The following is a 12,096-nucleotide window of genomic DNA, read 5'->3' as shown; positions in this document are numbered from 1 at the left end:
TGTGGCTGTAATGCTTGGCCTTTGGCATCCTGCCTAACCATTCACCCAGCGGCATGGCATCACGCCAGTGTGACAAACACACCCAGTTATGTCTAACTGCTTAAAATAATGGATTCATTTTACCTAAGATTATCAAATGGTTTGTGTGAAATTATACTGCCCTGGTATATTTTAATAGATTATTAGCTAATTCTACATTACTAAAGGACAGACCAGTTTCAATAGAAGGCATTTTCTCAGTGTCAGATTTTAGTTACATACTATTATCTGCAGAAAGGCTCTAATAAAGACATTGTAAGACACACTCTCTCTAACAGCCCAGATGCTTGATGCTGACACATTCCTAGGATTTTTCTATATAAGATAGCTACAGCATGACAGCTATTTTTAAAAAAGAGAGGAGCCTGAAACAAAAACTTGTATCCCGAATGCACGACATCCAGCTCTAGATGTGATTTTTTTTTTGCTTGGGGCATCTGCTCTTTAAGGAGAGGTGCTCATGTAGTTTAATTTCTTGTTATACTCTATTGCATTCTATATATAGATATATATTTAGCATGTAACATTGGTATTCAAATCCTCTTGCTTCAGACTTCCAATAAGAAACCTATTTTATGTATCAAAATCAAGCAGTTCCAGTTCTAGTATCACTTACTAATACCCTTCTACTAATGACAGGTAAATATATATTCACAATCTATTAAGTTGTTTTTGTATAATTCATCATTTTTTTTCTTCATCCTCAATTACTGGAAACCACTCTAAATCATGCTGTGAAATACAGGCTGGATTTAGCAACTGCTTTTTTGCAATTGGTGATGTCAAACTCATAGTGAAGCCAGTATTCGCTTAGTACAGAATCCAGTGCCCTGTTGCTGAACTCCCAAAAGATTTCTCTACTTAGGGATGTGTCTTTTTTTTTTTTTCTCTTCATGTCAGAAATGACCAAACCCACTAATTTCTGTAGCTTTTTTAACTTGAGCAGAATATACTAATTCATTACATAGTACATTTACAGTGCAGAAGAGAATGTAGTTAAAATGCATGTATGACTGCAATATAAAATTAAACATGAAATATATCTTCCTGAGGAAGAACAGCTTTTCTGTATTCTGCTATTAGTGTGTGCTATCTACCTTTATTGTAATTAAAGCTTGGTGTTTATAAAGAAAAGCAAAAGCTTTGCAATTCACTAGTAAGTGAAGTCAGTTGTTTTCATGGTATTGAAGTTGTCTTCCTTATCATATTGCCAATGAGTATAATTCTCTAGCTTTGCCATAATATAAGGAGTGTTAGTGCTCATAACTTGGGAATTCTGCATGTAGCTCAGGCTCCTGGACTAAAGACAAAAATACATGTGCAATCCATTTCTTTGAGAGTACAAGAATAAAGCTGCCTCAACCAGACATTTTCTCTCTTTTCTTTCATTGTCCTTTTGACTCATGTTTTTCATTAACCAGTGTTTACTCATCATCTTGCAGGTTTTAACAGGAGAACTCCTTCATGTCCAAGTTAGCTGTAATCATACCTCAGTAAAAACTGATGGATAAGGAATATAATTTAATAAGGAAAATTAAATTATTAAAACCTTTTTTGTTCCTGAGTAGGAAGAGTAAATAAATATATAAATGAAGTATCTTTGTTTTAGTACTATACAGTCTTGCCAATAGTTTCCAAATGAAAAGCAGCTTACCTGTCGTTTTTTCTGTTTTGCAGAGAAATGATGAAGAGGCTGTTGTGGATAGAGGTGGAACTCGCTCCATTCTCAAAACACATTTTGAGAAGGAAGATCTAGAAGGTGAGAGATTATTGTTCTGTGCATTGCATTGTCTCTTTCTTCTGAAAATACTGAAATGCAATTCCAATGTGTAAACTTACTCGTTTGAGCAGGGATGCAAAAAGAGTGAACAAGAGAGTAGAATCTCATCGTATACTTTAAAAGACCAATATTACTCTTTTCTTGCAGCGGTGCTCAGGTTATGGTGGAAGGAGTTTGCTCGTTTTCAGTGGTTTATAACCAAATCCTGTAAACATGCATGTATGACTTTAGATAAGTCTTCCTACCTTTAAGTTTCCAATTATATAAATGCAAGCAAGATGGATGATTTAGTAATTATAATGGCTTCTACACTTTTCAGTTCTCATGTAGTTGCCTAGTCACATCTTCAGCTGAACAAAATTTTCTAGTGTCACATATTTGATAATATACAGTGCAGAAACCACCTAACATCAGCATGTAGACGAAAGTGAGTAGTTGTGAGAACTTCTTATTATAGTAGCCTAGTAATTTAGATAGTCTTTGAAAGAGTTGCATTTCAGTTTGTTTAGTGGATCCCAAAATTACTCTGGTTAGTACTGTACTTACACACTCTTGTACTGAGCTGTGTGATTTCCCCCCCCCCAGTCATAATCATTAGATTAAATAGAATTTCTGTTGCACATACAATATCCCACCCCTGAGACTGGAACTTACTTATTTTAAATGTTAGCTTCTTGTGATGGGACATGGAAGGTTCTTGTCTTTGTCATACAGAGCCACAGGAACTAGCCAAAAAACCCCCCAAACCTAAGATCTGGAGTGTATTTCAACATCTGACATATGAAAAGTTACCTGCCTCAGGTCTAAAGAAAAGTATCTCCATCTGTGCATGAACTTGAGGTTTCTAAATGCCTACCCTTGATTACTTCATCATGTATATTTTTTTCTTTTTCTTTCTGGCTGTATGAATTTTGCATTCTCTGCTGCATGATGATTTCATGTGAATGTCAACATGATACACAGCAACTCCCTGTTACTGCTTCCCTCAGCAGCAGACATGCATTTTGAAAGGGGCCTGTCTGTGTTAGTCTGTATGAGGTTGTTTCTCATAGAAGGATGTAAAAGGTCACGCAGCATAGCATGTATGAGGTAGGTAGCTCTCTGCTCAGTCTGGAGCAAGTCTGAGCACGTGCCAGGGTAGGTCTCAGGTAGGATGTTTCCAGGGCGGCATTTAGGGTTTTGGGGTCTCCAGAGGTAAGTGGTTGCCAGTGGATCAGGCTGGCAATGACAGTTTTGGACTTAGGCACACGACCCTCTTCTTTGAATCTCTCACTTAAGTCTTCTGTAGTCTTCAGTCCTTTGATCACATCTTTGGACAAAGTGAAACTATTGTACCTGGTGTCCTTAGAGAAACACCTGATAGAACAGGGGGGCCCCCTGACTGCCCTTCTCCATGATACTGTCTCACAGAGTTTCTGTGGGGTAAGCCTACACAAAAAAGTGTTCTTTGCTGAGTCATTTTACTGTGATGGTAAGGTGGAATTTTAAAACCAGACAACTTGCTGGAGTATGACATCTTTAAGCTCAATCATATGGGTAGACTCAGGTGTTAAGGCAATCAGAATTGCTATAATGTTCAACATGTGACTACATGAAACCTAAAGAATCATCTCAAAACTTGAACATGTATATAATTAAAAAACTATTTAATTACTGTTTTTCCCCACCATCCCATATGTGTAGAGTGAAAATATTCTTTCAAAAAGGTGCTCCTAGGATCTTAGAGTAGATTAGGAACATGACAGTACCCCCACCCGCCGTGTTTCTATCAACTTAAATTGTTTAGAACATCAAAAAATTCTGTAGTTAGCCAATGAGTCTGCTTTTCTTTAAAAAAAATCACACTACTTCATGTGTTCTAACAAAACTATTATTCAGTGTAGAATCCTCCATGATGCAGTTAACTCTCAGATAAATATCATGTCCACTCTAAGATCAGATCAGTGGGTCTTTAAATACATAATCACTGCATCCAGAAACACCAAGTGACATAAAAAGATTTGAAGAGATTGTAAATTTTAATATCCAGTTGCTGTTAATAGCATGTCCATCTATTTCACACCACATCTAGGCACTTTTCCGTCTGGAAACAGTGGATGTGACTCACAAATGTCAATCATGGTGTCATTCTTATCCAGTGTACATTGTATTGGGTTTTGCTGAAAACGTACCTTTTACCTAGTGGCATAACTATAAAATATGAAATTATATAATCAGGTGCTAATTGCATAGCTTAGGAAAAATAATATAATTATATAATGAATATGTATTATGTAATTAGCTCTTTGACAGACATTTAATTGGGTTTATGTTTTAAAAATGTAAATAGCTAGTTACTGAATATTCTAGCAAAGACTAGTTTTGACAGGGTTTAAGTTTCAATAGCAGCATAGTAACATTTCAAAAACTGCAATTCATATGAAGAACTAAAGGTTGTTTAAATCTGAAAATCACTATCAATTTCATCTGATTAAATCTTAAAATTGTAAGTATTTTGCTATTTTTTATTTTTAGACTATCAGCACTCAAATGTCAGAAACACTGATTTAAATGTGTACTAAAATTCCCATCTGAAATTTCTTGGCCCAGCAAATACTTGTATTTGCATATTTTGGGGCAGCCATTGTACAAATATATTGCAAGTACATCTCTTGCTGAAAGTATGAAAATATCATGGTGATTAATGCTGCCTGGAAGAACATCCACAAGACTAGAATTTTGCCTCAGTCTCTCTAGATCAGTTTTTTCTTTCCCTCAACAGTGTGGTAAAAATCTGGAGAGATAGGACAGGAGCTTCTGTTCTTATGGGAACAGAAGAGACGTGGTGGTCATCTTGGTGCCAGTAATGATACTCGCAATGTGCACTTCAAATTGTATCTTTTTACTTAAGCTTTGTAGTGCTTTAGAGGTGGATTGTTTGCAGAGCTTTGGCATTCAGTTTTTCAGCATGAATGATTTTTCCACGTAATTCATTTGTTCTGAGTTGGAAGGTCAAGATCATTCACTAATACCAAACAGGTCATTTGTCTGACTGATGCATAAATGAAGAGACAGAGAAAGCATTTCTAACAGCAAAACAGAAAGCCTATCTCTCCTGGTTTTAATCATATATTTTGCATGTTATCTTTCTATGTGTGTACACACAAAATTCCCACTGAAATAAATATGCTCATATTTTTTTCAGTGGTGGAATTCCTAAATGAGAATTGGGCACTGATTCTGGATACTAAAGAACTTAATTGCAAAAGGACAGGTTGTACATGTACCTGTACTGGGAGCAAGTAGGCAAGTTTCATGAACAGATGTGCACATCAACAAACAGTTGCGCTCCACACACTCCATGTTGTTGTCTCTGACTCTCTGCCATTGCTTCAGTGCATGGTCAGTACTCATAGTTTTCTGTCAAAATGGATATACCTGCTTTTTCTCTCACAGATTGGATTGATCTGTATGTGTCTGAAGATCTCAGATTCTCTCAGATCACATGCTGAGACTTTTGGACTGTATAGATAGCAAAAGGATTGGCACTAAGTGCAGTCTAAGGTATTTTGCTTATGCCCACTGTATGAGCTGAGAGTGAAAATGACTGTTCCATGGCTGTCCTTGCTAGAAGAGGTGGTCAGCTGTAGATGCTAGATTTTTGTAGCAGAACTGCTGTGGGTATTAATGTGGCCTGTTTTGAAGAGCAGCTTCAATAGGAAGATGGCTGGAGATAGGATTGTTAGGTGGAGGTCCAGGGATGAATCAGAGATGAATTCTGGATCTGTTGGAGGAGACCACAAAATGATCTTTGATTCAGAGAAGTCAAGATTTTGTTTAAGCTTTTTATGCTTCATATATTTTTATCTGCCAAAGTGGCGTGGGGAGAATTTGTCTCAAGGGAAATCAAGTTTGCCACCTTCATGTGTCTCAGGACACATAAGCCACTGCATCCAGTATATAAATCACTGTGCATCAGAATATACATTCTGGAAAAATTTAGATTATATGGACTGATTACTGAAAGTCACAAAAGACTTCAAGCTAAGTCTTTTCTGGGAAATAAACATCACTAGTACAACACTGAATAGTATGCAGAAGCTGAGGATTTAAACTTAATAAACCGTAAATTAATTTGAAATGTTAGTGTGCTTGTAGAGATGTTTTGTATTTAACAACCTGCGTGAAGATTAATTTTGATAGTAGATGTCCTGCTGACCAAAACAGAGAAATCCCAGAGTATTAAATTATTCTCTTTTAAAAATGGTTATTTTAGTTACTATTTTTTTATATTTGTTCTAGCTTGTGGCAGTAATTCAAACATTATTTTAATGAAATTTGGATTATATACAGTTAGGGTTAATATATGAAGAACTCTCTGTGATTGAACTGTAATCTCCATATATTATTTAGTAAAATTCGACTGGCTCAAGATAGTGAAATAGGCTTTTATTCTGAGCTGGACATTTTTTACAGAAATAATGTAATAGCGGACCTATCTGCCACTAACATTATTTACCTGAAAATTGATAGGACCTAGCAGCTCATAGGACTAAAAGAACATAAATCTTTTTAAGCTGCTGCCCTTGAATCAGCCTTGCCCCTATGTAGAAGCAAGTCAGCTACTAATTCTGCTTGGCCAGACAGGACCAACGACCAAGGTTGACAAGGGCCAAGGTTGTCCCTTTGGCTGCCAGGATGCTACAGCCTATTGTAAATAATTTGTTACCCCATCAGTACAGATCCCCTGCTCCAGGCTTCCTTGTCTCTGCTTCCCTTGGGTGCGCTGTTCATCCTGATTTTCACCCTGACCTACCTCATGCACCTTGTGGCAAGGTTCATCAGACTTAGAGGGGGTAGAATATAAGCTGTGGAAGTAAAGAGTTGGAGAGAGATTCAGGTTAGTCTATGTCTGTAATGCTGGGTGTGGTTGTATAGCTGTAGGTCTCTACAAAAGAGGTCTCTTGTAAAGCCAAAATGATTTTTTAAAGCACAGAATTCTTTCATTTTGTTTCCTACCAGGAATTACATGCTCTAGCTTGTTCCATTTGTCATTTCTAAGGCACATCTTTCTGCAGTGCCTCTCATCTAGTTTGGTCTCCTTTTTCCTATGTCTCTCAATATTTCTTGAGACCTCACTTTTTGCCTGAACTTGCTTGCACTTGGTTTGGTCCCTTCACATGAGTCTCTTGTCCCTTCCCAGGTGTTCCCGTGTTTGTGGGAAGATGGTTCAGCTTGAAGATTCATGAATAACTCTGCAGGACATTTTCACAAAATCTCTTTGAAAGGTCACATGAAGAATAATGCAATAATGAAAGGAAACATGTTATCACGTAGTGTTGTTGGCTGAATACCACAGTCATGTTGGTCATAAGCTTTCGGTTTTGAACTTTGACTTCGCTCTGAGCTTCATTGACAAGAAACCCTTTCAGTATTTGTGGGGACTAATATTTCCAAATATTTCACCTTGTGAAATTCTGATAAATGAAGTTGGCATAAACCAACTTGTCATTGTTAGTGAAAGCTGAAAAATTGCCACATCAGAAGACAGAAACATGCTGTTTATAACATACAGTCGTGCTAGTACTGAGTTTGCAATTTATTTTTTGCTTGTTGCTAATTTAGAAATATGGATCAAATTCTTCTCTCTGATAACCACAGCTTCACTTTCCATCAGTGGAAAGTGTGTGTGTCTGAGAGGGTCATTTTACTTTCTCTGCTGACTTTTCTTTTTTCTATTGTCTGGCAAGGTCTGAGACCTGATCTTGTGATAGGACCATGCACGCAACACCTCTGGACTCCTCTGGAGCCACGTAGGGAAATCAGGATTGAACATAAGTGCAGTTAAGACTTTTTAGCCCAGTCACAACCTGGAAAAATGTTTTGTTAAAAGGAGAGATTTGTTGGGAGGGCAGTGATTGATTAGGGCTCTTTAAAAGATCCTCAACTTTAATGACTTCAGTGACATGCTCTTATCCTCTATATCCTCTATATCCTTAATGCTTTCTTGAGCCAGGGATATTGTTTTAACTATTTGTCTATATAATTTCTGTTGTACTTTAACCTAGAATGTAAGTTACATGTATTATCTAAAAACTTTGCGAAGGCTTTCTTGTCAGTTCGTCCAAATTATAGCATGGCAAAAAGGTGAAAAATGTCCCTTGAGCAAACAATAACCACAAACAGCAATGTAAACTGTTGGTTTAGAAAGCATTGCTTTTGTCCTTTCTGCTTTCTCTTTAGCTCTGCCTCCCTGCTGCACTACAATAAAGAATCATGAGTCATGTACTCTCTACTCCTACACAATTCACCATAATCACTTTTTATCCTGTAAGGAAAAAGGCAAATTTTTTTTTAACTCTACATGGACTGCTGTTTTGTCTCTACCTGTGTTCATTTTTGAGAGGATGGAAACTTGCATTTTGTTCAGCTCTAGCTGGCAATATATAAAAGAGGCTTCAAGGCACTGAGTGTTTTCCAGAGGAGGGAGAAACCCCTCCAGTCCTACCGAGGTCAGAAGTCATGTGAGACTTGGCTCAAACCACTGTCAAAATACTCTCTTTCAAGACATCTTGACTTTGCAACGTGTTTCTTTAGTAGGTCATAGAAGCCTGCCTTTGCTCTTTCTGGAGATGCTTCAAGACCCATCTGTTTCCTTATCTGCCCCAGTCCATCATGCCTGTGAGCAGGGATCTGAAGGCCTTGGTCTCAACAGGTGCCTAAGGCAGATTTGGATCAGTCTGGGTGGAAGGCAGCACAGGCAGATGTACCACAAACACCTGGTGCTCACAGATGTTCAATTCCAGGACAGTCACTTTTTATGCAATGTGCACCAACCTGGTGGGTTCAGTAAGGAGCCCACTTGAGTCCCACATGCCTGGTGTAACACAGAGGCCGTTGGAGACTCTGCTGCTGGGGAGGTGAACACACTTCACATGTGTGTTCTTCCTACCAAATGGGTGTGTGTTTTCTGTGGTAAAATTGTGTTTGGATGGAGAATGGGAGGTGCTGAGCCAAAAATGCTTGTACTCTTAGCATTCAATTAAAAATATCTTAATTCCTTTAAACTGAGGGAAACATTTATAATTCCTTTCTCTCCATCTCCATTTTCCCTTGCAATGTCGCATCCATTCAAACAGTTGTAATGGGATTTCCAGAAGCTCATAAGATAAATTATCAAGCACCATAAATTATAATGGGATATATGTTTTCAAAGCTTTAGAAACCCTACTACATTTCTTCTTCTTCACATTTACATAATGAATAAGATAGATGGCTAGGACAAAATGCGGTTTTAAAGACCCAGAATCCCAGGTTCTGAAAACGATTTTTAGATGTTACATCTGTCATTTTCAAGGGCTATGCAGAAAATATTTGCTTTTCAGAGATTGCTTTTCTAAATGGTTAATTTACTATTGGGTTCTTAAAATAAAATTTAGGTTAAGGAAGAATTTCTTCACTGGAATACAGTAGCCCCAAACAAACCTTCAGCTTGGATTTTATTCTGAGAAATGTCTCTGCAAGATGTATTCATATTAATAATGTATATTTCATATCTGTCTTTTCTATGGCAAAGAATTCATACCTCCACGAAGTGGAGATAGTTACAGCACAATAAAATTTTTCTTCAAAAGTTTAGGGCAAATTCTGATTTTTACATATGCTTATATGTACTTTCATCTGTCTGAAAATTAAACATAATTAACAAGATCCTTTTAAATATTTTATAATATAATTTAATATAATCCTGTGAAAATGAAAAAGAGCACTTTATAACAAGGGTCATTATTTCTTTAAACCTTAAAATATTTTTCCTTCAGGAGTGTTTAAATGCTTCGAAGGTAAACCGCAAAGGGCCAAAGCTTCTTACGCTGTAAATGCATAGATTTGAACCAACTTTCTATTCTGGGGTTTGTTCCCCAGTGATGTGCAATTTATTTGAGAATAGTCTTTTTTTAAAAACAGTATTTATAAAGTTTAACAGTGGATGTGTAGCACTGTATAAAGGTGACATTGCAGAGCACATCAATTCGCTGTATTGCATTTCTTTGATAAGCTTTCAGATTGTAAATAGTCTTTGTATGTTATTTTCTCAGAGGTTCAGTTTTCAAAAATTATTTGCTCCTAAATCCCAAGACTGAAAATATTTATGCATGTGCTTATGTTTAGCTTTCCTAGCGGCACATCTGGAATAAATCAACATTTTAGTTCAGAATGTGTTTTTGCAGGCACAAAATCATAGTCTTTCTATGATAAAACTCTATTGATGTTAATGTAAGGTTAGATAGACCAGATAAATCCTGTGACTCACTGATATCTAAATTAATTCAGATTAAAAAAACTAGAACATAAATTAAACATAATGTAAACCATGTAGAGGAATAAACCGTTCAGCATATTGTCTTTTCTTATTTTAAAGTAAGAATTAGCAGGACAAATCCTTTTTGAACTATTAGATCTACATTTTTTTTTCAGAGAAAGGACAATAGGCCAAACTCATAAGTGTGTCCGGAATCGCAAATCTGCATGTGTGTACCTGAGTGCATTTTATTTGTGTATGTTTCCATGGACTCGATTACATGTCACTATCTGTGTATGCACACACAAAATATCTTAACAATGTATCCACCATAGTCCTTGGCTGAGAGGGATAGACTAAAGAAATGTTTCAGGTATGAATTTTCCCATTACAGGATGGTTCCTTGGAAGAGGGCAGAAGCAAACCAAACGAACCGACTAAATATAATAACACTAATACTGATACTAATAAAAAAAAAAACCCAACCTGTAATTGACCACTTCAGCTGTTAACATTTTTTGCAAGAAAACACAGACATTGGAAAAATACAACAGAAAAAGCCTGTTTGTAAACATGGAACAAAACATAAAACATTAATCCATTTGTAGATGTTTGACTAACAACTTTAGCCCTTTCTCAGGCGGTGGGACTCTACAGCACATGGTTCACAGTGCAGGTGATACAACTGTCCAAAAGTAATGCCCAGCAGGGTATTTTTGAAGACTTGGCTTTAAAGAGTTATAAATCCATTGTTTGTTATACTGCCTTCTTAAAACCATGTGCAAATTCTGCATGAGAATTGTTGCTAGGTTGTACCTGATGTCAACAGTACATCAGGTATGTACTGCTATATAATACCCTGATGTAATTTACAGTTGCTACTATTTCCCATGCTTTAGTGCCTTTGTACCCTTGCCAAAAGAATAAGAAATTATGATATAATTGAGCTAGGTGCTGTGCGAATGTACAGCAGAGCAGAATTACTTTACAATATTTAAACAATATTCAGGCATTTTTAGACGACATCCTAATGAAGTAAGTAATAAAAGACACAAAAAGCTCTTAAATAAGGAAACGTGCTTATACAATTATTTATAAACTACAGAGAACAAATCTGAATCCTGTTGGATATCCTGCAATTGACTTCAGCCAAATTGAAATTATAGATGTTTTTTCTTTGGAAAATTTAGTCAGTTTAATAGAGATCTTACAGTAAGCATAGGTGCTAAATGTATAAAAACGTCTGTTAAAAAAAAAAAAATTGTCAAATTGTCTTTACCTAATTTTGTATTTTTGGGGAGGAAATGTCTTTCCATTGGTGTCATTTGGAATTTTACAACAGATTTCAGTGATGTTCAGGAGCTATCCCTAACCTGTATTCGTGTTTCATTGGGACAGAAATCTAGTAACTGCTTTTGTGAACAACATTCAAATGACAGTCTAGCTGATTCTTGGAACTTGCCTATGGCAATGGGAATAAAAGCAAATCCTTTTTAGATACTCTTGAAATGTAGAATTTTTAAAAAAATGTTCCTTGTTTTAGAATTGTGGCTTAAAGGTTCATTTGGTATTTCTGTTAGAAGTTTTATATTAAGCAGAGTTCTTGTTTATTCTCATCTTCAAATTATTCTCATGTTCAAATAATGTAAGTCTTTAGGGGGAAAAAAAAAAAATATCTGTTGAAGAACTTCGTTGGAGCATTGGATGCTCCTCCAGAGTAAGGCAGCAAGAAATTATATGTCAGAAAGGATGGTGTTTCTGCCCTGCTCCGTCCTGCAGGCTGCAGGGGAGCCTCATGGTTGGCAATCTGGGTTTGGGAAATGTACAGAATTCACTGGAAACTCTTCTTTAGTAATGTCTCCGTCAACTTGTACAGGAAAGAGTACCTTACATTCTGGGCACTAGTTTATAAGCTCTACCATCAAAAGGTTACTTAAGTAAGGTCATTTTACTATTTGGATTTCTTTTATCTTTCCTCTTCCCCCCCCCCCCCCCCCCC

General features: G+C 36.6%; 1 protein-coding gene across 9 annotated transcripts in view; it reads left to right on the top strand.

Moving 5' to 3' along the window:
* SLC4A10 (solute carrier family 4 member 10) overlaps positions 1-12,096 on the top strand; it is a 120,982-nt gene that overhangs the window by 21,105 nt on the left and 87,781 nt on the right. For all 9 annotated transcript variants that reach the window (XR_003398790.1, XR_003398788.1, XR_003398787.1 and 6 more), the window contains one exon: positions 1,717-1,798. Coding sequence is in view for 6 of the 9 variants with exons in the window: in XM_026852582.1 (XP_026708383.1) it covers positions 1,717-1,798 (82 nt within the window). In the remaining 3 variants the exon portion in view is untranslated. The remainder of the gene's footprint in view (positions 1-1,716; positions 1,799-12,096) is intronic.

This window comes from Athene cunicularia (assembly GCF_003259725.1).
Source record: "Athene cunicularia isolate RWA chromosome 7 unlocalized genomic scaffold, athCun1 chr7_part1, whole genome shotgun sequence".
Lineage (NCBI taxonomy): Eukaryota > Metazoa > Chordata > Aves > Strigiformes > Strigidae > Athene > Athene cunicularia.
Note: the sequence above shows the minus strand (reverse complement) of the source record. Positions and strands in the feature narration are given on the sequence as shown.